The 27232-nt window shown below is 38.1% G+C and overlaps 1 protein-coding gene across 4 annotated transcripts in view; it reads left to right on the plus strand.

Annotated features, from left to right (window-relative positions):
* Positions 1 to 27232, plus strand: part of LOC126480969 (molybdenum cofactor biosynthesis protein 1-like) — a 343445-nt gene that overhangs the window by 158155 nt on the left and 158058 nt on the right. For 2 of the 4 annotated variants that reach the window (XM_050104406.1, XM_050104403.1), the window contains one exon: positions 13281 to 13338. The exons of the other annotated variants lie outside the window; for them this stretch is intronic. In XM_050104406.1, coding sequence (XP_049960363.1) covers positions 13281 to 13336 — 56 coding nt within the window. In that variant the 3' untranslated portion in view covers positions 13337 to 13338. The remainder of the gene's footprint in view (positions 1 to 13280; positions 13339 to 27232) is intronic. 4 annotated transcript variants of the gene reach the window in all.

Consider the following 27232-nt stretch of genomic DNA (forward strand, 5'->3'; position numbering starts at 1 on the left):
GGATGAGAAGGAAAGACTGATTCCACATCTACGTACATACTCCACTAGCCACCATATGGTGCATGGCAGAAGGTACCCTGTCTCACTACAATAGTCTGAATAAAATTACTTGATAGTTGACATCAATCACTTGCCGCAACAATGTTGCCACATTGGCTACCAGCTACCGTTTGGTTACAGTTGACAACAAACAAGCGGCTCACTTCACAAATTATGTTAAACGTTTAACACAGAGCAATTTTTCTAGTGGCTGGTGCAAGGTATGTCAGAAATGTTGGATACTCTGTCGACTATTGATTTAAAGTGACCAGTGACTGAACTGGGGAAGACGACCCGTTTTGTATCCCTGACTGTAAACTTGTGTCCTAACCCAGCCGAGAAAATTGTGGTCAACAGTCTGCAGCAGTACTAATATCATGATCGCTTTGTTCATGGCGATTAAAGCTAACGCTTAAGGGTAAACTCAAGACAACAAAAACTCAATTTCAGGGCTGAAAGCAAATTAAAATTTCTCCGTTTCATTTGTTACCTGTAACTATCCTTACTCTAGCTGCACATGCTGCCATGTTAGAAACCAGTGAACAGTCCATGTGGGCACTTGTTCGTGGATTATAGATGACTGAGGCAGATTCCAAATGAAGAAATAGTGACAGGAAGAAAAATAAGACCAAATAGAACAGTCAAAACAATGATGAAAAATGATGCAGCAAAGTATTAAAAATAAAAAAATACATTTAAACCAATTAATTGAATGAAAATAATAATCACACTCTTTTGGTTAGATTTAGAAATAAAAATTTTGCTACATTGATGAGATTCAAACCTACGACATGCTACACATTAGATTAATCTGCCAACCATTGTGCTATGCCACAGCACTGCATGAAGTATTTATATATGTGAATGTAGTGACCCAGTTGCAACTATGAACTGCAACCTTAAAAATTTCAGTTTCACACAATGTAGTGAAAAGCTTATCTAATGTAAGATGATCTCTGTGAATATGATAACTATATGTATGATACTGAATTACACCTTGTGCCGAGTTATTCGGTAGTGTTTGGTTAGTGCTATGAATGAAATGTGTGTCTTTCATTAGCATTGTTAATGTGTGTTGTTTTTGGTGTAGCTATCGCGTGTCATGAAATACATAATAAAAGTGTCGGGCTCGTAATTCGGGATACAAATACATCAAGAAAGAATGCTGAACCAGGAATTGGAAGTGACTGGCCAATTTTGGTTGAGTTTGGCAACAGCAGACAGTTCAAGTGTGACGCTGACTACTCTTATTGGCGTTTGAAGTGCCAACTATCAAGTAATTTTATTTCAACTGTAGTCAGTTCCTTTTCCGTTCCATCTGCCAATCGATTGAGGAAAAAGTGAATGTCTATATGCCTCTCTATGAGTCCTAATTTGTCGTCTCTTATCTTCGTGGTCCTTACGCATAATGTATGTTGGTGCAATCAGAATTGTTCTGCAGTCAGCACAGTGTTCCTCAAAATCCCTCCAGGGATTCCCATTTGAGTTCCAGAAACATCTCCATAATACTTGTATGTTGTTGTTTCGACCTACTGTTAACAAATCTAGTATCCTGCCTCTGAATTACCCCAATGTCTGCTTTAATTCGACCCCTTGTGGATCCCAGACACTAGTATCCTATATGTGATGTCCATCACAGCTGAGCCACACTGTAGTAAAATCCACCCAACAAACGAAAGATGATTATTCGCCCTCCCTACCATGACCCTCACAAGTTTGTTCCATTTCATATCACATTGCAACGTTATGTCCAGATATTGAAACAATGTGACTTCATTCATGACACTACTAATGCTGGATTCTGGCATTATGGATTAGTTTTTCCAACTCATCTGCAGTAACTTATATTTTTCTACATTTAGGGTTAGCTGTCATTTATCACACCAACTGGGAACTTTGCCCAAGTCATCTTTTATCCTCCTAAATCACTCAACGATGACACCTTCCATACACCACAACATCATCAGCAAACAACCACAGATTACTGTCCACTTTGTCCATCAGATCAGTTATGCACATAGAAAATATGAGTAATAGCGCTCCTATCACACATCCCTGGAATGATCCTAATGATACCCTAGTCACTGATGGACACTCACCGTCGGGATAATGTAGTGGGTTCTATTACTTCAGAAGTCTTTGAGCCACTCACATGTCTGGGAACCTATTCCATGTGCTTGTACCTTTGTTAAAAGTCTGCAGTGAGGCACTATGTCAAATGCTTCTCGGAAATCAAGAAATATGGAATCTGGGTTTGTGAATTTTGTGATGGCAAAGTTAGAGGAGCAATGCATCTGCATTAAATTTTGCGTGAAACTCAAGAAAACCTTTACACAGACACACCAAATGATGCTGGGAGCCTATAGCAATGAGTGCTTAAGCCATACTTGGTGTTATGTATTATTCACACGTTTTAAAATGGCTTTACAAAAGTCAAAAATAATCCTTGTTCAGGACGCTCTTAGATGTCCCCTGATGACGCTTGTGTCAGGAACGTCAAAGAAATTGTGTGTGGCAGTCGAAGATACACTGTCTGAGAGACTGTAGAAGAATGTAACATTTCAATTGGATCATGTTATGAAATGACACAGCATCTTGGAATGCATTGTGTTGCCGCCAAGTTCATTCCACGGCTCATGAGTCAAGACCAAAAAAACTTTTGGATCTCACAAATGAGAATGAGATGTTCCTTGCGAGAATAGTATGACCCCTGCAGACTTCTTTTTATTTCCAAAGTTGAAAAGGATGAAGTTCTGCAATGGTAGATGAGATAAAAGAAAATTCGCAGACGGCACTTTATGCGACCCAGCAAGAGGTGTGTCAAGACTGCTCCTGGAAGTGGAAATGATATTGGGAGCAGTGTATCAATTGTGGAGGAGAGTATTTCGAAGGAGACAATCCATAGTAATTAAAAGATAAGCATAGAAAATTTTGTGGACAAAGTTTTGGAATTTTTTGAACAGACGTCGTATGACAAAAGGGCATGCTGAGTTGCCCATGAGCGATGCTTTGTACTGATTTGTGGACATAAACTTATTGGTCTCTATGAAACTGATTAGATTCAAACCCAGAATATGTTCAAGAATTCTGCAGCAAACTGATGTTACGGGTATTGGTCTGTAATTTCACGGGTCTGTTCTTTCGCCCTTCGTATATACAGGAGACGCCTCTGTATTTTTTTCCCCAGTTGCTAGGTCTTTCTGCTGGGTGAGAGATTCACAATAAATACAAGCTAAGTAAGGGTCCAGTGCCATATAGCACTCTTTGTAAAACCAAATTGAGATTCCATCTGCAACTGGCGACTTATTTGTTTTTAATTATTTCAGGCGTCGGGGATGCTTACGAGGGTGGTTTGAAAAGTTCTTGAAACAGAATAGAAAAAATGTACTTATGTCACTGAAACTTTTTTGTTTTTCAATGTACCCTGCTTGTAGATTAATTCACTTGGTCCAACAGTGTTCCAATACCTCGATCCCATCTCGACAATGATTTTCCTCCAGGCCTATAAAATAGTTGTCAACTCAGGCTATCAATTCTTCATTTAAGTGAATCTTCATCCACAAAGAAAAATTTTAAGTTTAGGGAAGAGGCACGTGTGGCAACAATTCATACCTTAATTTGTGTAATTTTACCATGGCGATGGTACATGCATGCGAGCGTGCATTTGCTTGATGCTAGACGACTTTCTTCCTTATTAAACCTGGCCTTTTTCGCATATCATTTGTTGCAATTTGTCCAGAAGGTTAGCATAGTATTCTCCAGTAATTGTTTGCCCAGTGGGGAGATAATGTACAAACAGAATCCCCTTCTCATCCCAGAACACTGATGCCATGCCCTTCCCCGCTGAAGGAATTTGGTGGCGCATCCCAGAACACTGACGCCATGTCCTTCCCCGCTGAAGGAGTTTGGCGGCGGAGATTCAGCATTATTTCTACTGCCTTGATTATTTCTTTGTCTCTGGGGTATAGTAGTAAACCAAAGTTTCCTCGTGGTCACAAACCAGCACAAAAGATCTTGTTTGTTTCTCCTAAAACAGGCCAAACATTGTTGTGATATGTCCATTCTCATGCGTTTTTGACACAGCGTCAAGAGTCGCGGCACCCATCTTGTGAATACCTTTCAGATGACATCTGGCAAGCGTGAGCAATTTCATGCACTCTAAATTGGTGATCCTCCTTGATCATTATGCGGACTTTTGCAATGATTTCTAGAGTAGTGTCACGTTTTGGCTGACCTATTCATGGATGATCATCATCTAAGCTCTCCTGACCAAATTGAAATTCATTTATCCACTTGGCAACAGTTGAAGACAAAGGAGCAGAGTCCCCTGGTGTTTTCTGGAAATCGGCATGAATGTCCTTCACTTTCATACCTTTCTTTATGAAGTATTTAATCACTGCTTGAATCTCGACCCGACCCCCCGTCCCGTACCGTCGCGTCTTTGCAGATCACTGCACAGGAACAACAACAGAGCCGTGTCACTGCCACAGCTCTCTTCCAAGAGCACTGACATGGGACGGGTTTACAGGCAACAGTCCAACGAATATCATGTGAACAACTTGTGCTAGTGCTGGCCTCTTGTGGTGATTGTTGTTAGGTGTCTTTGTGCTATTGTCAAATGACGGTATGTTTATATGATTCTCTTGCATGAATTATTTCTTAAATGCAAAATTTAAAACATTTATCTCCTACTGCCACACCAGACTGGTCAAGTGACTTGATGGAATTCTTTGACTCACTTAGTGATTTTACATAGGACAATAAATTCCCCTGCTTCTCAGCCAGATCTTTTGCTGAGGTATGACAGTGGTAGTAACCTTTCCTTGTTGCCATTTGGCATTCTCTTTTGAACCAAGAGTGCAGTAGCTTTTCCTTCCTCAGTATTTTCCAAATTTCATTGTTAAACCGCAGTGGCTCTTTTGCATCCTTAATTCGTTTACTAGGTACAGACTTGTTGAGAGTGCAATTCACGATCTGTTTAAGCTTTGACCATAATCTCTCTACGTCCATCTTAATGGAACTAAGTGATGTCAGTTCTGTCTAAGTAAGCTGCTAACATCTGCTTATCTGCTCTTTCTGGCATGAACATTTTCCTAGCCTTCTTGACTGATTTATTAATTTTTGTAACCTTAGTTGTTATGATGTTATCATGATTATTAATCCCCATCTCTATGCTGAAGTCATTGATGATATCTGGCCTGTTTGTAACTACAAGGTCTAAGATATTTCCATTGCATGTGGCATGGCAAACTAGGTGCTCAAGACAATTTTCGAAAACCACATTCAAAAGTGCTTCACAAGATTGACTGCACCCCCTGCAATGAAGCCATAGGCTACCATCTATACTCAGTAGACTAAATTCACCTCCAACTAGTATTGCATGATCTAGGTATTTACGTGCTACTGTCTGTAGACTTTCTGTGAATGGCTCCAAAACTGTCATAGCAGAACTGGGTGGCTGATTATCCATTAATTAACGTGATTTCACCTAGACTTGTTATACGCAACCAGATAACTTCACTGTCACAATCAGCTTTGACCTCAATAGAGACAATGGACACTCCCTCTCCTACAGTGTCTAACCTGCCTTTCTGATATATATTCCATTAATCACTAAATATGTCAGAGCTTTCTGCTCTCGGTTTCAGCCATCTCTCAGTCTCTGAGAATAATTTGAGTGCAATACTTTCCTGGATGGCAGTAAATTCGGAAACTGTGTTACAAGTACATTGACAACTGATAAAATTTTGACAATCTACACTGGAGTGAATTCAAAAGATAAACCTCAACCAACATTGAATGTATCTTGGTGATAAAGAGCCCAAATAAATAAATTGATGATTTTATTCCATTTCATCTGATTGAATGAAACACACACAGCATAACTACTCAGAAAACAACTATAGTGCTGATTACATTTACTATCATACATGTAGCACTCTGAGAACATTTCACCTTGTCATAGTAGTCCTGTGTTTTGGAACTAGGCAGTGCTTCATTTCACAAAGCGAAAGGAATAGCTTGTGTAAAAAACAAAAGAAGGGGAAATAGTGGTTGCTGGTGTTTTTAACATTATCATTCAATTTAGTTCCTATTGTGAACTTTGCAGCTAGGATATGTAAATGCTCTGAGACTGCTATTGATAATATCTTTATGAACAAATCTAGGGGAAAGACGTCATATCACAAAACCAATAGTAAATGGACTATCTGATCACGACGTGCAGCATCTTGTGTTAAATGTTGAAACTTGTCAGGATAAAAAAATATTAAATCTGAGTACAGGAGGATAATAAATAAGCCAGAAATTGAGGAATTCAGGAAATTGCTCAAAGACATGAACTGGAGAGATGTTTACCTGACTCAAATGGAAAATGCAAAGCATTTATTAATAAAGTTACCTCCTCTTTTGAAAATTGTTTCCCCCTAAAGGTAACTCAGATCACACAGAAGTCAAAAGATAAACCATGGATTATACAAGGAATAAAGATATCATGTGGGGCAAAAAGGAGACTGTATCTACTATCTAGGAACGTTTCTGATATTAGAATTGTAATGCATTACAAAGAATACTGCAAAACATTGAATCAAGTAATCCAGAAATCGAAGTAGCTTTATTAAGAGAAAATGATAATTGTATCGGGCAACAAAATAAGAACTGTTTCAGATATAGTGAAGACAGAGAGAAGTGGGGCCAAAAAGGAAGTGGAACAGATAGCTCTAAAAGTAAATGAGACTTTGGTAACAAGTGCATGTAGTGTTGTAAATCTCTTAAGCAAGACTTAATTTTTGTTACTGACGGCTCGGGGTTATCAGGTTCGGTGAATGGTGCAATGGAGTATCTGGGACCAGTCTTTGAAGAACATTGTGTAGAACCTATTCGAGGAACTTTGAATTCCAACCATTGCTTCTCAGTATACTTACTCCTTAATGAAATTTGTTGCAAGTTATATATCTATATTTCCAACAAGTAGCTCAATACATATTATCAATACTAGGAATAAGAAAAATCTACGTAAAGACCTAAAATCACTTATGTTGGTCCAAAAGGGGGTCCAATATTCAGGAACACACATTTTCAATAAATTACCAGCAACCATTAAAAACTTGGTTTCAGATAAAGCACAGTTTAAACAGAGTTTGAATGACTTTTTGATAGGCAATGCCTTCTACTCTATAGATGAATATCCTAACAGAGACTGTTAGGCCAGCTTAAGTAAAAATATGTTAGATATAAGTTTTGACAGCACTTGGTTGCAACAGTCAATATTAAGTATTTTGTGTATGATAAATTTATTAATAGTGCATAACAATGTTTCATTCTGACAGCGTATTAATTCTGTAAATATTAGCTTTTCCAGTTTATTGTATTGTATTCACCTATTTTGACAATCTCATGACAAATGATCAGGGTAGTATTCATTATATTAAAATGTTTTGTGTTATACATTCTGACATGTTCCACACCCTCGAGAATCATCTCATTTTTTCGGTGTATGTAATGAAAACTGAATCAAATCAAATCCAATCACCATCTCTCATCATGTAATAACTTCACTTCTTCTTCTTCCCTTGTCGTCTCCTGTTTTTCCAATACTCGTCCATCTCCTCCTCATGTTTTTCCCCCTTTATTCTATTCGTGTTGTTCTCAATCCCCTATTTCTTCTGCATTGAAAGCCTTTTATTTTTATTTACTTATTTTTTTTATTGAGGTGAGTCTCTACGGACTGCGTGGTAACAACCGACTTCACTCTAGTGTCCAGGTCTTGTTCTTGCTCCAGCTTTGACTTCCTGCCAGTATCTTCTGAGCCCCTGCAAGAAGTGCCTTTTTATGCTCTTCAGATAATGGTCCTCACTGTCTTTCGGATGTTGATGCCATGTTAAAACCTTGGTAGTTGGTCACCAATCTTCTAAATTTGTTCCTTTCAGGAATTTCTCTCTGAGATACCAATCTGCTTAAGATCTTTTTCACATTCTTTGAACCATCTCGGCCTCGTTTTCTTAGATGGGATGAAACTCCATATTCTTTTTGTTAGTCGATCACCGTCCATTTTCATGAGATACCATAAAATAACAATCATTTCTTCGTAATGGATGCTGTGATAGGTTCTGTCTTGCTGCACGAGTCCTCATTTGCTCTCATTCGCCATTGTCCATCGACCCATCTATTACCTTAGGATTTTCCTTAATATCCTACACTCACGCTTTTCCAGCCGCTCAGCTTACCTTGTCTATTCGTGGTCAAAGATTTGGATGCTTATAAGCCCTCAGGTTTTACAACTGTATTATAATGGTGGAACTTGGCCCATATACTCATAGACTTTTTGTTATAAGTATTCTTTGTCAGTTGGTATGCTTGGTCTAACGTCCTCATCCCGACAATTGCTTCTTCTTTTAATCCATTCTCCAGGTGGATGACTTCACCGAGATACCTGAAATTCTTAACTCATCCAATTTTTTCCCGGGTTGGTTATCATCCATTCAGGTCCATCACAGATGTTCGTCATATGTTTTGTCTTTTGAATAGAGATCTGGAGTCTAACTTTTTTCAGCAATTTCTGACAGCCTATTTATCTTGTTGACTGCTGACTCTATGTTGTTAGCAAAAATGGCTAGGTCAGCCGCAAAATCTAAGCAGCCAATGCACACCCCTTTGTTCTTAGGACCAAGTCTGAACCACTCTTCATTTGTTTCTCCTTGGGCTAATAACTTTCTCCACTCTTGAATGACCTTTTCCAAGACACAATTGAAAAGGTTCAGATACCTCACCCATAAATTTAATTTTTGACACTGTGTTAGTAAGAGTTTGTTTGATCAGCTTTCTTGATGTATTATCCACCCCAAACTTTTCCAAAATATTCATTACTGCCTGTCAGTCGATGGAGTCATATACTTTCTGAAAATCAACAAATATGACCACATAGTTATTTTTCCAATTTTTTTTGTACCTGATCATGTTCTTCAAGTTAAAGATCTGTTCTGCGCAAGAATCGCCCTTTCGGAAACCAGCTTGATAGTCCCCAATCAGTTGGTTACAATGATCTTCTATTCTATTCTGTATCACTTTGGAGAGAATCTTATATGGAACAGATACTAATGAGGTACCCTTATAGTTATTGACATTCTATTTATCACCTTTTTTGTGTATACGATGGATTAAAGCTGACTGCCATTCAGTTGGTATCATCCCAGCTCTCCAGATCTCCTCAAAAAGTTGGACTAGTATATCTAGAGTTTCATTATTTGCCAGCTTCAGTAGTTCCACCACTATTGAATCCTCTCCAGCTGCCTTATTATTCTTAAAGTTGTTGATGATCTCTTTGGTCTCCTCTTTACTAGATGGAGATGAGGGGTAGTTTGTGGATTGGGGCACATACAGGGAATCTTTCTTTCGGTTCATCACAATTAAGTAGGTTTTCAAAGTAACGAGACATTATCTTGCAGTTCTCTTTGTTGGTCAGGCCGAGTGTGGTGTGCGTACTGTAAGACCTTCAGTACACACACCATCAGATTATTTGACTTGTTGCTCTAACGAAGTAAGCGAGTGTCAGCAATATGTCTCGTGGTCTTATCATGGCATGTTTATCTTCTGCCATTAGGTCAGACGATAGAAATGCCACTTGCACACTTAGAGTAGCAGATTGATGGTGACCAACTTTAAATAGAACTTGATTAATTTTCACACACATTTATTAAAATAATAACAAATATAAAAATTATTTAACTTGGTTCTGGATGCTATTTACAATTGACAATCTGAAGTTCCTTTGGTATTGGTACGTTAATCTTATTCTTACATATATCTCGGATACTTGACAAAAGTGTCTATACATTTATCTTCATGGCTATGTACAGGAATATGGTAATCTTATTAGGCGCAGACTGGATCTTGACTATGGACTGGCACAGACAATTGTAGAACTCGTACAGACTGGTACAGACTAATGCAGACTGGTACAGACTAATGCAGACTGGTGCAGACAAATGCAGACTGACTGATCGAAGGTCTTTACACCCGTTATAATACCTCGCACGTTCATGTATCACTGCGTGAGTGTGATGCGCGAGGAGAAAGTGTTCTATGTTAGCAGCAATCTCATTCGCTGCGTTACATATTAATACGCGGATCGGCGGAAGCAGAATTTGGTCCGTCTCTATGGCAGCGCCATCTCGTAGTGGGGAGATGGACGAGTGCTGCGCCTGCGCTGTTGTGCTTAGCGGGGCGCACTCTAGTGGGAAATTTGTGTACGCGCTGAATACGCGGAACTATGTACACAACACTGAGCTTTCCATTTTCGTCTCTAAAACAAAAACTAGGGGCTTGGTATCCTTTCAAATTCGATTTGAACGTCTGATAGAAGTCTCTGACATTGTTTATCTGGAAACGCTGATCGATCTGTTCTAACTGCTGTTTCTCATGCAGTAGAGTTCTGGCTGCATATTTTTGAACTTCATGGAATACATCAAAATCATCAGGTCTCCTGGTAGAGTTCCACTATTTCCATGCACTTGCTGTTTGGGCCACCACCTCACCACAAACCTCATTCCACCATGTATGATTCCTCTTTTTAGCTGTCAGGATTGTAGTATTAGCTGCTTGTTGGATCATGGAGGCAATGTCTGCCCATTTATGGGATTCAACTGTCAGTTACTGGTGGCATTGTTCCATTACGTTTTGATTGATTTTGAACTTCGCAGTATCATATTTATGAAATTTATTTCCGGTTTTCACAGTCTTATTGAGAGGGATGAAATTAATTTTGATCTTGGAGAGGTGATGATCCTTTTACATTCAGTATGTTATCTGTAAAAAGGTTTCTTTCTATTATTTCTGATTGTTTGATGTTGTTTCTTTCTTATTTCTGTAATCCATGCTATCATTGATTCCTTCTTCCAGAACTACTCATTCAGTAGAGGTCTCTAAAAAAAGATTAATCTTCTTTTAGCCATTACTTCTGATATTTTCTCAAAATTTTTGTATATCTCCTCATTACTTCTCATTTTCCAGCCATCTGTAGCTTGTATTGCAACCATTATTTTCTAATAATGCTCCTTTGTGGAACCTCTGTTCTGTCCAGCTTATAGTTCATCATTAGGCATCCTCATCCATGTAAACATCCTGGTCATACCACTGTGGGATAGTGTTTAAATTTGTTTTTTTTAGTTGTACATTTCTTGTTGTAAATATCCTTTGTCAAACGATTTGCTCTCTCCAGTTTGCTGACTCTTGCATCTACTGTTAATTCTTCTAGTCCATTTTGTTGTACAGTTTGTCCAATATATTTAAATTTACTTACTAATGCTATTTTACATTTTTGTTTTTCTAAGAATGTTGATGCATTGTTTGAAATTGTCATCAATGTTGTTTTTTTGGCTGAAATTTTGGGACCAGCTCTCTTTGCTATTTCTTCCAAAAGATTTGTTTTAATAACTGTCTGTCAGATTTTTTGAAAGTATATCAGAATCATCTGCAGAAGCCAGGCAGTTTACCTTAATTCCATTTGTTTTTCGTCCTAAAACTATTGGTTCAATTTTGTGATTTTTTTCTCCAAATTCCAATAACTTTCTATTTTTTCTAGAATGTAGTGTTACAGTAAAGGTGATAAACTGTCCCCTTGTCTAACACCAGTTTTTATTTCAAATGGTTGAGATACTTCTCCCATAAATTTAGCTTCAGTCACCCTATTTGCTAGTGTTTTGAGGATTATGTTTGCTTTAACACAAAATTCTTTGATGATTTTACCCATAATTTCTCTGCCTACCAAATCAAATGTTTTCTTGAAACCAATACGTGATACTATTATTGGTTTGGTGATTAACAGTCTGTGGAGAATTATCAATTTTCTAATAAACATCTGTTCTGTGCAGGGTCTTCCCTTTCTAGAGCTCCTTGAGATTCTCCCAGTTATTTGTCTAAAGTTTCTACAACTCTGTCCAGAGAATTTTTGATAATATTTTGTATACCACTGGCAGAAGTCAGGCATCTCTGCAATTGTTGACATTTTGTGTGTCCCCTTTTTTTCATAGCTGTGGATTAATGCTTTCAATAATCTCTTCAGCTTTCCAAATGTTCTCAAACAGCAGTTGTAGATCATTTGTGTGTTCTGACTATTTCAATAATTTTGCTGTAGTGGAGTCTTCATTTGTTGCTTTGAAGTTTTGGAATGATTTGATGGCTTCATGAATTTATTGTTCTGTTAGTGGAAAATCGTCCTCCAGATGTTGTGGGACTGCTATTATATATTGCTACAATGTGCTGTTATTGTTATTGTTGTTGTTGTTGTTGTTGTTTGGTTGCCTGTTCTTCAGCACTATCTTTCTGTTTCGTTTATCTATTTGCCGCCATTTTAGCCCATTTACCGGTATTTTCAGCTTGTTCTTCACTTATTTGACCTTTTGGTGGCTCCTCTTGAAGAGATCTTATTTCTCAGCATTTAAAATTACATCATCTGCTGCTCTTTCGCATCTGAATTTCATCATGTCCAGTCTAGTTTTTTCATTCATTTAACCATCCATCTTCCATGACTCAAGATCCTAAATTATCATCCTTATTTCTTGAACAGTCTCATTTCTCTTTTTACATTTTCCAGATGAAGAAACTTTTGGTCCTCAAAGCTAAGATTAGTATCAGTTTTTTTATTTGTTTCTGCCTATGGCTGCTATATCTCTTTAGTTAGAATATTTTCTCTCTCTGTATTTGATTATAGTCTAAGTCTGAATATTTTTATAAGTACATTTATTGCTGTAGCAATGAGTAAAATAAATTGTATTGCACTGCCTGTAGCATGTAGCACCATTTTGACTGTTAGTCCTCTTGCTGTACAAAAAGTAGCTTTGATGATTACTTAATGCAAGTATTTTGTAAGAGCTGTGGAATGGTTAGTATCTGTTTATATTTTTCTGATTAATTCAAGCTCGTCAATGCACATCCTGTGTTAAGGAAATATTTGCACTGAATTTACTGTGTGTTAAATATAAGCAGTGGATCCATTGGGGTAGTCTGTTTGGTAGAAATATGTCAAGGTGAACAAAACAGGAGATGGTGAAGGAAGAGAGGGAAAAGATCAACATTTGCTTCTCATCAGCAATATAACTGGGTTGAAACATTCAGTGAAAATTATCTGTGACAGGAAGTTGTCAGAAATACATTTTTTGAAGAAACTTTATGTTTGTATAAGCATTTATTAAATTTAAAAATTGGATTTCATGTGTTAATACAAAAGGTAATGTTTTGCATTGCAGGCATGCTGAACCTGTCAAAGATGAAGAATCGGCCAATGATTCTTATTGGAGGATAACAGTATGTATAACTTAAACTTGAGATTCTTGAAAATAAAGCTAGTCAGTATTTCTTAACAGTACTGATTTAAATACATCTAAAAGATCGCTGTTACCTAAATGAAAGTTGACGAGCAAAGTCTTAGTGGACATTTGTATAAATTTGTCATAGGTGTTATTTACAAGAAGAGTAAATAGTTTCAATAGGAATGTGGTGAGACATTTAACAAATGTGATGACCACACATTAATAGGACCTTGTAACATTACCATTATGATATTAGTAAGCTTTTATGTAAATAACAGAAACCCTGTCTCTATGTTGCCACGTATAACCCTCTTACTAAAATTTAGTTTAGTTTCCAAATAAAATACACTGTGGACGGATAGTCCTGTTTATAGGAAAAGATAATCAATAGAGTTATCCTTCTTACAGGATTTACCGTGTGTTGCGTCTAATGGATAAGTAAATTGGACTATTCACTTCTTTTCCTAAGATCTTACCCAGTGGCTAGATAGAAACACAGTATGAATAATAATATACTGAAGCTAGGACAACTCATTTCCAAGTTCATTTAGTGGTTTAAAACATGTACTTAATGGTCACCAACCTATCCTGGCAATGAAATAGTGAAGTATTGGAGAAGCAGAAATGTGAATTTTGCCTACTTTCTTGCTACTGTTTAGTTTGGCTCTTCGAATAAATTACCCCACTTAAACAATTTTGGGCTACATCTTTATACATTATGATTTAAAAAAAGAAAAAGCCCAGTAGATAACTTCAAGGAAGGTAAAAAAAATTAGCCGGGGATGGGGGGAACAACCTTTAGAAAAGCACTTTCCATAATCAAGAAACTTAAATACTTAGACACTGAAGCACACACTTTTTAACTGAACATTTCACTTAAAGAAAACCTCTTTCTTGGTGGAATTTACTTTCAAAAGCTATTATTCTTTGAACTAATTCTGTATAGCCATCTAACAGGTTCTAGTAACTTGGCTTCACTCTGACTGAATTTTATGTAAGCAAACTATAACACTTTGCAATAGTTAAGAAAACATTTTTATTATTTACACTAAAGCAATTTAAATGGTGCCTCTTTATATTAACTTGGCACTTCACTCTGATTGAATTTTATGTAAGCAAACTATAACACTTTGCAATAGTTAAGAAAACATTTTTATTATTTACACTAAAGCAATTTAAATGGTTCCTCTTTATATTAACTTGGCACTTCATAAGTCTGTAAAACAGGACACTCGGATCAATCAAACACCAGGAAGGAACCCTATACAGATGTATGATTAGGATGAAATGACAGGGTGAGCCAGTTTCCGTAAATTTCAAGAATGATTATTAAATCACAGTTTAAATTAATGGTTCATGCTGTACAAAGGTAAAAATAGAAAAAAATCTTATCTGGTGGCTATATGCTTGGGTTTGGCGAACAGTTATGACGGCTACACTACCCACACTATGGCCTGCAAGTTTCTTGCTGTATGGGCTCAATTTCTCTTCTTGGCTTCATTCAGTTTTACATACAGTAGCTCAACAACTCGCAACTATGCTGTAAGCTGTTTGCAGTCTTCAACCAAGGCATTTTTATGGAAATTTGCAGGCAAAGCTTCGGCTCCACAAAGGAGTTACCTCAATCACTGCCGCCTACAGACTGTGTGACTTACTTCCCACACTTGCTCAAGGTAGCATGCCAATTCGCCTTTCGCACCTTTTCCACTCCCCACAGCTATTTTTGTTTCAAACAAAAGCACACTGGCTTTTACATAACACCTATTTCTTACATTGTTCCTAAGCATGACCATTTCTTAAATTGTCAAATTTACATCAACATGAACAACTTATACACACAAATATTTTTAAATACAAAATGTTATCAAAACATTATTTAGACCCTTGGTATCCTTTGTAGAGGACTTGGGCAGGTTTGTCCCATCCTAGTACACATTATTTTGTTACCTCCCTTCAGATATTCCATTTAGCTACATCTACAATAATTCCCAATGTTCTGCCTTTTGAGGTGTCCAGTGCGGGTTGTTTTTATTTTTTATTTGATATGCGTATTCCATAGATCCGTACATGCGAGTGATTCGCCTGAATGTAGAACATGTCAATACAATTGTACAAATACAATTAATGCTACAGAATAGTAATATAATTCAATGATATAGATATTACAAGCTGTCATTAAACTAGTATAGCAATTCTCAACATAACATTATAACTATAACATTAACACTATAACATTAACATAATATTGTATCATCCATCTAATAACTAAATACATCTATTATTAAGGGAGGGCATTACTTCTGGAAAAGAATTCATCTAACGAGTACAGTGGATGGTCGAGCAGGTATTTTTTTAACATACCTTTGAACAGCGTTTCATTTTCTATTGTACATTTAATATAATTAGGCAATGCATTAAAAGTCTTTATAGCCGCATACTTTACTCCCTTCTGTACAAGTGTTAAATTTTTTAGTTCAACATGTAGATCATCTTTACCTCTAGTATTGTAGTTATAGTATGAACAATTTGTTTCATACTGAGCATAGTCTTTATTAACTACATTCATCAGAGAGTATATGTACTGACATGTTGTGGTCAGAATACCTAACTGTATAAAAAGTTTTCTACATGAGGTTCGTGGAGGAACCCCACACATGATTCTGACTTCTCTCTTCTGAGCATTTAAGATTTTTTTTGAGGCTGGTGAATTACCCCAGAATATTATTCCGTAACTCATTAATGAGTGAAAGTACCCAAAGTAAGACGATTTTAAAATGTTGATGTCCCCAAAATGAGTAATTATTCTTAGAACAAAAGTTGCTGATGAAAGCCTTTTTAGAGTAAGGGACACATGCTGTTCCAAATTGAGCCTACTGTCAATGTGAACCCCCAGGAATTTAGTGGATTGCACCTGTTCTAGTTCCTGGTTGTCATGAGCAATTACTATACTTTCTAGAGTTTTATTTTTGTGTGGAACTGTATAAAAATAGTTTTTTTAATATTAACTGAAAGAGAATTAATTGAAAACCAAGCTGTAACTTCTCTGAGTATATCATTAACATCAGTCTCCATATCAGCAGTAGACTGACCATCAACGACAATGCTTGTATCATCAGCAAACATTGTGAATTCACAATTTTTACTAATGGACAGGGGTAAATCATTAACATATATTAAAAACAGCAAGGGTCCAAGGACAGATCCCTGGGGAACTCCATGCTGAATTTTGCCCCATTCAGAATCCACTAGATTAGGAGATCCTTTGTTGCAGCCATGTAGAACCACCTTTTGTTTCCTGTCTTGAAGATATGATTTTAGCCAGTTACCTATAGGCCCTTTGATTCCGTAATGATAGACCTTCTCCAAGAGTATCTTGTGGTTTACACAATCAAAGGCCTTGGAAATATCACAGAAGACACTAACTGGTGACTTCTTACTATTAATAGACTCCAAGACATCATTTGTGAGTGAATATATGGCACACTCTGTGGAAACCCCTTTTTGAAAACCAAACTGTCTGTGGTTGATAATATTAAGTTTATCAAGATGTGCCACAATCCTGTTATACACTGCCTTTTCAAGAACCTTTGAGAATGTTGTTAAGAGAGAGACAGGACGATAATTTTTTACATCTGTAGCATCGCCAGACTTGAAAAGAGGTCTCACAGTGGCATATTTCATTCTCTCTGGAACAACTCCCTCATAAAGAGACATGTTGCAAATGTGAGCAAGTACTACACTTACATCATTACTGCAGGCTTTCAACAGTTTATTAGAGATGTTATCTATACCTGAAGATCCTTTACTTTTCAATGAGTGAATTATTTTTTTTATTTCATTAACAGTTATGGGTGTTACATTTATATCATTAAAACATTGTGGGAGGTTAAGTTTCAGAATATCTAAAGCTTCTCTTAGGTCACCACTGAACCTATTTGAGAGGTGACACTTAGAAAGTGGTTGTTAAATGTGTCTGCTATCTGTTTACTATCAGTTATTTCCAAATCGTTAATTTTTAGGACAGCAGATTTTTCATTGTCAGATGGTGAAGTACCTGTTTCCCTCTTTATTACATTCCAAATTGTTCTGATTTTATTGTTTGAACAGTTAATTTTAGATTGCATGCACATACTTTTAGATTTTTTAGTGACTTTAGTTAAGATTTTGCAGTATGTCCTATAATATTTCATCTGCAGGGGATTATTGGATTGTCTAGATATTATATACAGTTCCCTTTTTCTCTGGCATGATATTTTTATGCCCTTGGTGAGCCATGGTTTTTTGCTTGATTGCCTGTTCTGTAGTCTACAGACCTTTTTTGGAAAGACATTTTCAAATATATCTGATAATTCATCAGTAAATAAATTATATTTTGTATTAACATCATTTGCAAGATAAACATACCTCCAGTCAGTCTCCCGAATGCATAATTTGAATTTTTGGATATTTTCCTCATTCATGTTTCTAATGGTTTTCCACTGTGCACTAGCTTTGTTCTGATTTGTATTAAAGTTGTCAATTGTGAGTATTTGCCCATCATGATCAGAGAGTCCATTTATGACTTTTTCAACTTTGATGTGATTAGTTTTACTCATATCTACAAAGATATTGTCTATTAGAGTGCTGGAAGTGGCAGTAGTTCTTGTGGGAAAACTGACAGTGGAGACAAGGTTGTAGGTATGCATTAAGTTTGCAAACTCTGTCTTAGAAGATGAGCTTCCTAGGAAATCTATATTAAAATCTCCAGTCACTATAATGTCCCTATTTTTTCTTGTGAGATACAATAGCACAGAATCTAATTGTTTCATGAATACTTTAAAATTACCAGATGGAGCCCTGTATACTGCTACGATTACCAGTTTCTTGTTACCTTCTACTATTTCTGTGACACATGCCTCAAAGTCTTTCTCTACACAATATTTCTCTACATCTATTGTATCAAAGGACAGGCTGTTTTTCACATAAATAACTGCCCCACCTTTGCACATATGCTTTCTACAAAATGAGGTAGCTAAACCATAATTTGGTATATTGAGCATTTCAATGCCAAAAGTGATATGGTGTTCTGTCAGACAGAGAATATGAGCACAATTTGCGCCTGTTGGTTCATCAATATTTACAATAAATTGGTCTAACTTACAGAGCAGGCTTTGAATATTTTGGTGAAAAATTTTGAGCTCATTTTTAATTACATGATTAGTTGTGGTGTTACCATTGCTAGGACTGAGTTTTATTACTTTTGATATACCAGTATTACAGGAACAGTTTTCTGCAGGGAAGAGGGAGCTGTTGTGCTGGTAACACCCACATTTGTTGTTATTAACTACATTACTTACATTCTGATTGGAACCTTCCCCCTTCTGCCCCAGTACCATAAAAAATCCCCATTTGCAGCTGAGGACTTTCTTGATCTCAGGCACATCCTATGTGGAGCAGCTGCAGTCACTACTGTGCTCCTTTTTGCCATAGAGGGTGGATCTCCTGTTGGTGAGGTTTCTACACTGTCGGCTTGTACACTTGATCCTGTGGGGGTTGGTGTTGCTGTTTCTGCTATTGATGACTGTTCTTCCTCCTTAAATGCTGCTGCTTCACAAGTTGGCGGTGGACTAACGTTTCCCACTTGAGTTGTAACTGCTGGTGCTGTCTTGCTTTTGTATAAAAGACCTGTTTGTGTTGATTCACATACAGGTGCTGCTGCATATGAAGTCTTCCCTTCAGCTGTTCCATTAGGTTTGATGGAGTATTTTGACGACACTGTATGTATTTCTTCCAATGGTACAGTTTCAATGGGCACAGGTGCTTTTAGAATGATTGGAGGAGTGGTGTTTTCAAATAGTTTGAATGTTTCTGCTAATAATGCTTTAGCGAGTACACGTTTTCCTAGCCAGTTCCTGTGCATTCCGTGCCGAGTAAAATGGTTTCTCTCTTCGGAATTACTGTCCAAAAACTTCACGTCCTTGAATGCTTTGCATACCTTTTGAAACATTCTGTTTGTGAATTTGATTTCATTATTTACACATGAACTGTTTATTAGGTCATGTCTATATGGGATGCTAACGATGATTGTTTTTCTTGGCGAGATTCTTTCCAGTGCATTTCGCAATGCTGTGATTGCATTTTTCGACTCATTTTTATAAACATCGTTAGCTCCAGCAATAATTACACAAACATCGTTTGGTTGAGGGCTTAAATCTTTAATTATTTGCTGGAAAGGAGCCCCGGGTTTTACTGTGGCAGTAACGGAAAATTTAGATTGCATATTCGTAAGAATAGTGGCTAAATCTCGTCCATGGCTGTCTGCAAAGATATAAACTTTTGGTTTTGTCTCGTCTTCTCTCAATAATTTCATTTGTCGGTGTTTCTCTTGTGCAATGGGCGCAAACGAGTTTTTCGTAACTATAGCAGATATTGGAGCACTTTGAATTTCAGTAACGGTTTCTTTGAGAGTGTTGTAGTTTTCACTTTGTACATTTTTCACAAAAGGATTAAAATCGACATTCAAAGAATTAATTAACGATTCGATGTCATTCATATATTTTTTAGCTATTGCGAGTTCTTCTTTCAGCACATCAGAGATGAGTTCTTCAGTACCAGCATTATACATCTTGACTGCACTTTTTCGACCACTGCACTTAACAAAGCCACATACACAATTCGGATTTATCACTTTTCTGTTGTTCATACACGATAGATGGATCCATATATGTGAAAAAGAGCACAAACAAATACCGCTATGAATACTGTTTTGGCAGACTATGCACTTTAAACTAAATGTAATACGATTTTCTACGGCACGATTTACTACTGCTTGCATACTCGACGCCACTTCCTGGGTGTATTGTATCGAGTTAGCTTTTTCAAATTTCCATGTGGGTTTATCAATGTATTTTGTAACTGATATTTCAGCACCAATGATAACTTTTGTGAGCCAATGTACACTCCTTGAAAAATGTTTCAGTACTACTATTGAGTGATTCAGTGGTAATTTGTTCTCATCAGTGGAAAAGATGGATGGGTAAGGTTTTGTATCAGTTTCCATCTGCCTGCCCAAAACGTTTTAAATTCCTTGGCATCAAACTTAGATAATTTCTTGTGTGTTGATCCATTCGAACAATGGTTCTCTATTTTTGTCTCTATTTATGTATCTCCGGGTTGTGTTTTGGAATTAAAATCTTAAACATATACGTGCTGTCTAGTTGCTGTGTGTAAGACTAGTGTCAGACACTTTCCGTTAGGTGATTTGTGGACTGATGTAATAACCAGGCCTTTGAGTTTTATTCTAATTACTTCTACATCACTAATTTTCTGACAGCTTAAGCCAGCATAATCCAAGAGCTGTTTCTTTTTTCATTTATTGTGGTAGCACCTAACAATTGAGAGGAGTATTGATATTGCTTTATATTGCGTAATCTTGCATGTAGCTTCTGAATTATCACCTAAATGCATTTCCTATAGAGCTATAATACTGACGGCATGCTCATCATCTAATTTGCTTTGGTAACTGCATTTGTCACTTGTTAATCCTACGTTAATTTGCATAATATGGACACCTTGCCTGATAATTTTTGACTGTAAGCTCTGAGAAGTGCTGGACCATCTTTTGTGTAGAGTTTTTGCTGTATGCTCCTGCAGTCACACTGCCTTGGTGGACCATCTCGGGGGTTGTCTACATGCCACACAACAGTCTTTTTGGTGTCCCGTGTGAATGATTCACTGGTAAATATCCTGTCCCATACACTTTTGTTTGTAGACAATACTTCTGTGTTAGCTGAAAATAGAGCCAGGAAGCAGTAGTCTCAGTACCTCAGAGAATTAGTTTCAGGTAAAGTATATGGATCTAACATATCTAAAATGCACATGGTTTAGTTTGGAAACCACACAAACACCCAAATGTACACACCCGCAGTAGCTGCACGGGGTGGGGTGGGGGGGTTGGGGGGGGGGGTGGGGGGGGAGGGGGGGGGCAGAGTGATTGGAGAAGACAGTACATTGTCTGAATGGGAAAAGATTGGTGGGTACAGAAGAGAGAAGGGAAAAGGTGAAGTGATACAGTGGGAAACAAATTAGCAGAGGTTTAGGTCAGGTGGATGGCACTAGATGTGCTGGAGAGACAATTTCCACCTGCGTAGGTCAGAGAAACTTGCACTGGAAGGGAATATCCAAATGGTATGTCTAGTGAAGCAGTTGTTGAAGTGGTGTACAGCCTCTTGGCAACTGCAATGTCAAGTCTGTGGTTTGCCACAGTTTGGTGCTGGACATTACTGCGAGTGAACAGTTGGTTACTTGTCATCCCTACATGGAAAATTGTATGGTAATTGCAGCATAGCTGATTTTTAACAGGTTGCTTTTGCACATGATCGTGCCTTTTATATGGTGGGAGATTCCTGCGACTGGACTGCTGTAGGAGGTGGTGGGTGGATCTGTGGGACAGGTCTTGCACCTGGGTCACTCACAGGATTAGGGGCGGACAAGGATGTTCTCTAGATTGTGTGGGCAGTGGAACATTACTTTGCAGGAATAGGGTAGTATCTTGAGTACAGTATACCCCATCTGAGATAGCCAAAGCCCCAGTGAAGGATGTGGTTGAGCTTTTCAAGGCCTGGGTGATTAGATGAGTGCTGACCATTGTCTGGTTAGCAGGGTTACAGGTGTGAAATGAGGAGATGGCACGGGAGATCTATTTATGAATGAGACGGATAGGATACTGTGGCTCTGGTAGTGCTATTGCCATATTTAGACAACTCCTGCTTTCCACTGGGGATAGGGAGTCCACGTGTGACAAGGCTGCATGGAAGAGCCTTTTTGACATGGAATGGGTGACGGCTGTCAAAGTGGAGGGAGGTACTGTTGGTGGTTGGTCCACTTGACATGTATTTATGGATATCGATGTCTAGTGATATGGCGCATTGAGTTGAGAATAATCAGGTTAAGATGATTTGGGAGTAGGTTTTTAGGTTATGGAAGAAGCAGTCTATACCATGAGTCCAGATCATGAAAATGTCTCAATTACTCTGAATCAGACAATGGGTTTTAGGTGTTGACAGGATAGGAAGGACTTCTCCTGATGGCCAATATAAAAGCTGGTATAGGATGGCACCATGCGAGTACCCATGGCAGTACTACAGATTTGTTTATACAGGGATAATCACTTAAAACCTGCACCACAAACATTGCAGAAATGGAAAGTGCTATTGACGTGTGGTTTTCACAGAATTGATTGGTAGTTGGGGGCTTATGCTAGTAACCAACCAACAGGTTGTAGTGATATTAGAAAGTGCATTTTTTGTGCAAACATAAACTTTTTTAAATGAAACTATGCCTTTCGGTATTAACTAAAAGTAGGGTAAATTAGTCTATCAGCGGTGTTTGTTGCAGGAGTCTAGTGTGAGCCATTCATGAGATATCATATTTTGAAAAGGTCCCACGCCAACACTTGTACATTAGCTGTAAAGTTCCCACACCAACACTTGTACATTAGCTGCGGTAGCACAAACCAAAGAACAGTCCAAGTCCATACACTAGTTATGTGGATTGTGACCAGTAATGAGACAATTGACCATCACAGGCTGTGTTCAAAATGACCACTGGCAGCACCAGTATATGCTCCCATTCTGGTATGGAAAGACTGCTGCACACATACCAGTATTTCAGCAGGGACAATCTGACAGGCTGCAGTAATACATCATTGCATATCATCAGATGTAGTTGGTATGCCCTTGTAGACAGTCTTTCAGCTTTCCCCATAGAAAAAAAGGCTCCAGGCATGAAATTTGGCGAATGGATCAACCGAGATACAGGTCCTCTGCATCCAATCTAATGATTTGTAAACAGTTTGTGAAGCCATGTTGTACATCGTGCACTGTGGGTTGTACAGCCATCGTATTGGTACCACAAGTTGCTCCTAGTCTGCAGAGGAATCTCTTCTAGCATCCGTGGAAGATGATTTGTTAGGAGGCTGTGATACTTGTGCGCATTCAGTGTTCTTTCTAAGAAAAACGGGCCTATGAGCTGATGGTTCACTGCCTCACACCACACATTTACACTCCAAGGATGCTGAGATTCCACCTGCCACAGCCAAAGACAATTGTTAACAGACCAATTGTGCTTATTTCAGCACTTTACGAGGCCACGATTGTTAAAATTTCCTTCACCGCTAAACAAGATACATGATACATCTGGAGTATCCTGTCTTAATGCCCATGTATGGAAGTTAACACAATTCTCTTGATCAATTCCATGCAGCTCTTTATAGAAAGGGATACACCTACATCAATGGAGAATGCATAGGACACTTGCCCGATTAATGCCATTTCCACATGCGATTGTGCAAGAGGTAACATGTGGATCAACTACTTGTTTCATCTGTTATGTTGCTAAGAGTTAGGCTATGACTTCCACATAACTGGTTGAAGAGGTTGCCTAGCAACTACCCACACACACAAACACACTGTAAGCAAACAACATCATACCTAGCAACTACTCACACACACACACAAACACACTGTAAGCAAACAGCATCATACCTAGCAACTACCCAGATTGAGTGGCACAAACTAGTATTGGTGTGGAAACTTTTAAAAATACTGTATCTCATTGACAACCTGCACTAGAATCCTGCAACAAACCCCACTGACATTCTGATTTACCATATTTTTAGTTTGTTAATGTCAGTAAGCACAGTTTCATTTAAAAAGTGTACATCTGCACAAGAAAGGATTTTTACAATCTGTTGATTGGGTAACAGTAATGAGTCCCTGTCTACCAATCCATTCAGTCAAAGCCGCAAATCAATAGCACTTCATACTTGTGGTGCGAGCTTTAGGCATTTCACCCTGTGACTTGGTCTTCGAAAGTGAAATAATTGTGAGTCAGGATGTGTTTGGGGAAGGGGATTTGGAAAGAGGTGGTGGGTTTGGTATCAGGAGGATGTTTGGAAAGTGAGGCCATGGGCATGGGGGATGTTGTAAAATGATGTTGCATCCATAGTAACCAGCAAGGAGTCATGTGGTAGCAAAACAGGAACTGCAGAAAGGCGGTGAAGGAAGTAAGCATTGTCTTCACTGTAGGATGGGAGGTTACAGACAATGGTTTGCATGTGATCTTCAGTGGGAGGATTGTACCCAGCCACAGTTGGGCAAGTGGAGAGACCTGTGTAGTTGGGTTGGCGAATAGGTAAAAAGGAAGGAGTGGTGTGAGGGAGGAGATAGATCCAGGAGTCAGGTTATGGGATGGACTTAAGGTCTTGGAGAGCTGCTGGAGTCTTGTTGGAATTCACGGATGTGATCATGGTTGTAAGGTTTGTATGCAGAGGTGTTAGAAAGTTGGTGAAGACTCTCAGCTACATAGTCACTATGATTCATGAACACTGTGATGAAGCTTTTATCTGTAGGAAAGATGATAAGGCACGGATTGATTTTAAGGATATGGGTAGCTGTGTGTTAGATAGGAGTGATGTTGGTCTCACTAGGGAGGATTTAGGAAAGGAAAGTAAGGCCGGGTTAGAAGTGATGAATTCCTGAAAGATAACCAAGAGATGACTGGCTGGAATGGGAGGTTCAGGGTGGGAGGGAGGCTGGAACTGTTTTAAGCAAGGTTCTATGTGAGGTTTTTGTTGGCTGTTATTAGTGGGATGCATCATCATCATCATTTAAGACTGATTATGCCTTTCCGCATTCAGTCTGGAGCATAGTCTTGATCTATTTCAACAGTTTTTATACCCCTTCCCTTCCAACACACACACACTAGCCACCAAGGAAGAGCCTACAGCTTTGATTCAACCCCCCCCCCCCCCCCCCCCCCCCCGCCTCTTCCAGTCACACCCTCATACCTCCATAACGCACATTGAAGAAATTTCAGCTGCAGAGATTAGGTAAGGAAAGAAGGTCCTTTACAAGTCCAGCACACTTGAATTTAGGTTTTGGGCTAAAGGTGAGGCCTTTAGAAAGTACCAAGACGTCTGCAGGGCTAAGAGTTGTGGCAGAAAGGTTGACAACAGTTTTACAGGATTGGTGCTTAGGATGTATATATCTCATGGAGGATGGAGGAATTCGTTGCGATTGTGGAAGATGGAGTATCGAACAAAGCATAGTTAGGGAGGTATGAGGGTACGACTGGGGGGGGGGGGTGGGGGGGGGGGAGGGGGTTGAATCAAAGCTGTAGGCTCTTCCTTGGTGGCTAGTGTGTGTGTGTGTGTGTGTGTGTGTGTGTGTGTGTGTGTTGGAAGGGAAGGGGTATAAAAACTGTAGAAATAGATCAAGACTTCACGACAACTAGCAGGTTTAAACGGATGGGTGTTGTAATAGATATGTAGAGGTGGAGGTGATGAGGCTTGCACAGGATAGATTAGTATTGAGAGCTGCAGCAATCCAATCTTCAGACTACCACAGCAACAACAAAAAGGTCATAAGATGGAAACAATTTTGCATCGTAGTATCTCCCTGTTTCCACTCCATGTAGTTTTCACTTGTGGTAATGTGGCGTGTGTACAGAGATTTATCGGGTGTTGTTATTTTTATTGTACTGTATTAACAGGATTTATCAAGAGTGGTGATAACATCAATTTGTGACAATAAATCTTTGTCATGTGCAATCTATAATACTGTTGTTCCATTTGTAATAAACAACTTCTTTGATGCTGTTTTCCCAAATAAGCCTAAATTTTACTGTTATTCACATGGACAGAGGCAGAGTAAGACATGGGAGATAACTTCAGCTGATCTTCGAAGATCAATTTCTTGAGACAGAGACAGTGTCATTATTATTATTGTTATTCTTTACTTCCTCAGACGTTAAGTCTGGTTAAAAATGGAAAGTGACGTGGACCTTGATAAAGCGTCACTTCCTTTCAACTGTATGGTATGTGTTATATTGCATTTAGGAACTTTCGGGTAATTGAACATGTGTCAATAATTACTGATTTCTGTAGTTGTATGTATATGTTTGGATGTAGCTGTATTGCATTGATGTACTGGTGGATATTGTGTGGTATGACTCCTGTAGTTGATAGTATAATTGGTATAATGTCAACTTTATCCTGATGCCACATGTCTTTGACTTCCTCAGCCAGTTGGATGTATTTTTCAATTTTTTCTCCTATTTTCTTTTGTATATTTGTTGTATTGGGTATGGATATTTCGATTAGTTGTGTTAATTTCTTCTTTTTATTGGTGAGTATGATGTCAGGTTTGTTATGTGGCGTTGTTTTATCTGTTATAATGGTTCTGTTCCAGTATAATTTGTATTCATCATTCTACAGTACATTTTGTGGTGTATACTTGTATGTAGGAACATGTTGTTTTAAAAGTTTATGTTGTAAGGCAAGCTGTTGATGTATTATTTTTGCGACATTGTCATGTCTTCTGGGGTATTCTGTATTTGCTAGTATTGTACATCTGCTTGTGATGTGATCTACTGTTTCTATTTGTTGTTTACAAAGTCTGCATTTATCCGTTGTGGTATTGGGATCTTTAATAATATGCTTGCTGTAATACCTGGTGTTTATTGTTTGATCCTGTATTGCAATCATGAATCCTTCTGTCTCACTGTATATATTGCCTTTTCTTAGCCATGTGTTGGATGCGTCTTGATCGATGTGTGGCTGTGTTAGATGATACGGGTGCTTGCCATGAAGTGTTTTCTTTTTCCAATTTACTTTCTTCGTATCTGTTGATGTTATGTGATCTAAAGGGTTGTAGAAGTGGTTATGAAGTTGCAGTGGTGTAGCCGATGTATTTATATGAGTGATTGCTTTGTGTATTTTGCTAGTTTCTGCTCATTCTAGAAAGAATTTTCTTAAATTGTCTACCTGTCCATAATGTAGTTTTTTTCTGTCGATAAATCCCCTTCCTGCTTTCTTTCTGCTTAATGTGAATCTTTCTGTTGCTGAATGT

This window comes from Schistocerca serialis, chromosome 5 (genome assembly GCF_023864345.2).
Source record: "Schistocerca serialis cubense isolate TAMUIC-IGC-003099 chromosome 5, iqSchSeri2.2, whole genome shotgun sequence".
Taxonomy (NCBI): domain Eukaryota; kingdom Metazoa; phylum Arthropoda; class Insecta; order Orthoptera; family Acrididae; genus Schistocerca; species Schistocerca serialis.